General features: G+C 38.7%; 1 protein-coding gene across 1 annotated transcript; it reads left to right on the top strand.

Annotated features, from left to right (window-relative positions):
* The first annotated feature begins 1,363 nt into the window (after window positions 1–1,363).
* LOC141621417 (uncharacterized) lies at window positions 1,364–2,474 on the top strand. Its single transcript, XM_074437945.1, has one exon. It carries the CDS (start codon window positions 1,379–1,381, stop codon window positions 1,826–1,828), a length of 450 nt encoding a protein of 149 aa, XP_074294046.1. The 5' UTR covers window positions 1,364–1,378; the 3' UTR covers window positions 1,829–2,474.
* The last annotated feature ends 2,241 nt before the right edge of the window (window positions 2,475–4,715 follow it).

Raw genomic sequence — 4,715 nt, 5'->3', positions numbered from 1 at the left:
GAAAGAATTTTTATATTAAGCTTTAGCTTGGATTGACTGTCTCGAGAGGTAAGGACTTTTACCCTTTTTAAATTTAAGTAAAGAGCATGTTCGGATTAATCATTAAACTGTTTTTATAATATTGTGGCACCGAATAATTTTCACTCGTATTTCTAAATTTTGAATATTACACATTGGAATGGTTTCGGCTCAGGCCGCTTTGGAAAATTTGGTTTCTTCTGGTCTAGATGGTTTAAGGTCGTCTCTGACGCTCCTGGGATTACGTCCCGAAACTAAACTCTTGGCCCGAGTTCATTTGGGTGGGGATTGTCCGGCCCCCACTCGCTAGGTAGTTAGACTTTCTCCTTTGGTGGTTCCATCCTACTGACTGCCCAAATGTGAGAGGTGCGCACTTTTATGAGTCTAACAAAGCACATGTGGTGCCTCTAGACCGTGTCAAGGGTAGGACCTTGGCACACAGGTGGTAAAAGTTTTGGTTTTGCATTGTTTGGTTAATATTATTGGATTTACAGCACTTGGTTTTGAAATGTAATTCTTGTTTTTACTTTGGTTTCAAAGCTTTGTTAATTTATAATACTGTTTTTGAATTTGTCAATATTTCTTATTTTCGTAAACTCAGCTTTGTGCTGACGTCCTTATGTTTTGGGTCGTTCCCCCACTGGAACCTGTACCTATTTATGTTTTGGGTACAGTTGATAGGTACAATTGAGATGCTGTATGGGTGCATACTGGATCCGGGGATTAGTACGAGCGTGGAAGGATTTTGAATAAAGAATCCGTCTTACACTATTTATAATTTTATATTATCATTGGATTTGAATTTTATTTATTGTTTTAGATTTTGTAAGACTTAAGTCTTCCGCTGCAACGTTTAATTGTTTTGATAAAATTTTGAGACACGTACTTTGATTTAAAGGTTACTCTGTATTTACCTTGCACTTGGCATTTTTAGCTAAGTGTGGAGTGACAGCCGTGAATTTTCCATATCTTCTTTACCGTTTTGGTCGTGAAAATTTAGGGCTGTTATAGTTGGTATCAGAGCTATGGTTTTCCGAAAAGAAAATAAGTTTTACAGGATTTAAAACAATTGAAAAAAAAAAATACTTTTCATATTTAAAAAAAAAAAATTGAGTGAGGGGGTAGGATGGGTGCATTGCATATTAATATTTTATTTGTTACATTTAGAATTTGCCTAAGAGCCATCTTAGTAGTCATTGCTAATTTAGTTTGAGCCTCTCGGATAACCAAGGAGTTTATCATACTTGACAAAAAAAATTTAGAGGAGATGGGTTTACTTTAATATGGTTTTGGTTACTGTTCATTATGAGATTTGCATACTTAGAGCTTACAGATATAATGTTTATTCATATAGTTGACAATGCCTCCTCGAAGAGAACCTGAGAACAATGTTGATATGGCTGCTTTAATGGCACAAATGGTTGCCCAGAATGGTGCTATTCTCCAAGCTGTGCAACAAATGACAGCAGTTAGTAGGAGTATAAGTGAAAGGGTAGAAAGTATGAATGAAAGAACTGAGAATGAACAGGATGCTGCACCTACTATTACCGCTATGTCTGAAGCGGTGCAAAAGAAAAGACCACCGTCTTTTACTGGAAAGGGGGACCCAAATGAGCTAGATAATTGGGTTAGAGAGATGGAGAAAATTTTCATGGCTATAGGGTGTCCCGTGGAATTTCAGGCTAGAATAGCCGTATATTACCTTAAGGAAGAGGCTGATGTTTGGTGGGAAACAATTAAAGAGGACTTTATGAAACCCGTTAGAAGGAGAAATGCTGAGGGAGTGTCCATACTTTATGAAAAGGATTGAGATGACCTTAAGGAGATGCTTGAGTATGAGTACTTTCCCGATCACGTAAAAAGTCAAAAACTTGCCGATTTTGGGGATTTAAAGCAAACTGATGATATGTCTGTGAAGGAATTTTATACTAAATTTGTGGAACTTAGTCGTTTTGCTAAGGAATTGGTGCCTACGGAGCGTACTAAAGCAGCCAGATTTGAGGATAAGCTGAGTTGGAAGATTAAGGGTAGGTTTGCTGGTGAAACTTTTACTACTTTGAAAGAAATTTATGCAAGGGCTGTTAATATTGAGAGAAGCAATCAGAAAATGGAAGCCGAAATGGGAAGTGTAGCGGTAAGTAATAAGAGGAAGGAGTTTCAGGGGAGTCAATCTGACACCCCAGCTAAGAGGGGTAACTTTAGTCACAATAATAATAGTAATTTCCGTAGTAAATCGCGATCTTTTGGAGGTGTTGGAAATAAAGAAGGAGGGAACAATTGGCGAAATAGGAGTCAGGTAGCTAGTCAAGAGTCTAAGCGTCATTACCACTGCAAGCGGTGCAATGGCGATCATCCTGGTGTTGATTGTGATGGGAAAAAGGTGACATGCAACTGGTGTGGATTTTTGGGACATCGTGAGTTTGAATGCAGAGGCAAGGAAGCTGGTAAGCCGAGTATTGTATCATCTGCTAGTGCGAGTGTCGCTCAGGGTAATCGGTTTCAGGGTCAAGCAAAAAGCAACAACTATAACAACTATACTGGTTCTGCGTCAGTTAATAATTGTAAGAACCCGACCCCGACTAAAACTAATACTACTTCAGCTAGCAAACCTGCGGGGCAGGTAAATGTAGCACAAGGCAAAAAGAAACTCACTGGAAAGCTCTATGTCATGAATGGAGAGGAAGCGGAAAACGCAGACATTGTTTCGGGTAACTTTTCAGTGAACTCTGTTTTAGCTCATGTCCTATTTGATTGTGGTGCATCTCATTCTTTTATTTCATCTAAGTTTGTGGAGAAACTTAACCTAGAGCCTAATGAAATTGTAAATTATGATTTTGTTATGCCATCCGGAGACTTAGTAAATTGTAAAAAGGTGTATCAGGGTCTATCAGTAGTCATTGGTAGTCATGATTTTAAGGCAGACCTAATAGAATTTCCATTACCCTATTTCGATGTCATATTGGGGATGGACTGGTTGGGAGTTCATAGGGCTAGTATTGATTGTTGGCAGAGCAAAGTTACTTTAAGAGGGCCTAAAAATGTGAGAGTATCATATAAGGGTCGTGTTAGGGGTCCTAAAGTGAAGCTTATTTCTATTATGAAATTGAAGAAACATATATCTAGGGGAGCTGAGCTGATTTTGTGTCATATAAGAGATCTGAGGGTCGAATACCCTGACTTAAGTGATGTACATGTGGTGAGTGAGTTTGTTGATGTTTTTCCCGAGGACATACCCGGAATGCCCCCGGATAGGGAAGTTGAATTTAAGATAGATTTGATGCCAGGAATGGGTCCAATTGCTAAATCACCATATAGAATGGCGCCTTTGGAAATGAAAGAACTTAAGAAGAAATTAGATGAGCTGATGCAAAAAGGGTATATTAGGCCTAGTGTTTCGCCTTGGGGTGCTCCTGTGTTATTTGTGAAAAAGAAGGATGGAACCTTAAGGTTATGCATTGACTATCGGGAATTGAATCAAGTTACCATTAAGAATAGGTATCCCTTACCTAGGATCGATGATTTATTTGATCAATTGAAAGGCGCCTCTGTTTTCTCTAAAATAGACCTGCGATCTGGATACCATCAATTGAAGATAGCGCCTGAAGATGTCCCTAAGACTGCGTTTTCCACTAGATATGGGCACTATGAGTTTACTGTGATGCCCTTTGGGTTAACCAATGCCCCTGCTGTCTTTATGGATTTGATGAACAGAACTTTTAGGCCTTACCTTGATAAATTTATTGTGGTATTCATTGATGATATTTTGATTTACTCCAAGAATGAGAAGGAGCATGAGGAGCATTTACGCGTTATTTTGGGCATCTTAAGGGAAAAACAATTGTATGCAAAATTCTCTAAGTGTGAGTTCTGGCTAGATCAAGTAGCTTTTCTGGGTCATATCATATCAAAGGATGGGGTGTCAGTTGATCCTGCTAAAATTAAAGTTGTGAAGGAGTGGCCTAGACCAAAATCTTTGACCGAAATTCGTAGCTTTTTGGGTTTAGCTGGTTATTATAGGAGATTTGTGAAAGACTTTTCTAAAATAGCTAGACCTATGACTACACTCATGAAGAAAGCAACAAAGTTTCAATGGGATGATAAGTGTGAGGAAGCCTTTCAGATTCTTAAGGAAAAGTTAACTACTGCTCCAGTGCTAGCTTTACCAGATGGTAATGAGGAATATGAAGTATATACGGATGCTTCTAAGAATGGGTTAGGTTGTGTGCTTATGCAGAATGGAAGAGTAATTGCCTATGCTTCTAGACAGTTGAAACCTTATGAGGAAAATTACCCCACCCATGACTTAGAGCTGGCGGCTGTGGTATTTGCGCTGAAAATTTGGAGACATTACCTGTTTGGTGTACCCTTTAAGGTTTTCTCTGACCATAAAAGTTTAAAATATATATTCACACAAAAAGAGCTAAATATGAGGCAGAGAAGGTGGTTGGAGCTGATCAAGGATTATGAGATTGAAATTCAATATCATGAAGGAAAAGCCAATGTGGTGGTCGACGCCTTAAGCGTAAAAATCTCTCCATATGATACAGTTAGTGATGCATCGTGATAAGCTGCGGGAAGAGTTTGTGAACTTTGCGATCCAAATGGCCAAACCAGGGACTTCGTCTAATATACTGAGTGCTGAGAATAGTTTGACAAGTGATATTAGGGATTTGCAGGGTGGAGATAAATTTTTGCAG

Source organism: Silene latifolia, chromosome X, assembly GCF_048544455.1.
Source record: "Silene latifolia isolate original U9 population chromosome X, ASM4854445v1, whole genome shotgun sequence".
In the NCBI taxonomy this organism is placed as follows: domain Eukaryota; kingdom Viridiplantae; phylum Streptophyta; class Magnoliopsida; order Caryophyllales; family Caryophyllaceae; genus Silene; species Silene latifolia.
This window is presented reverse-complemented; position numbering and strand designations above follow the sequence as displayed.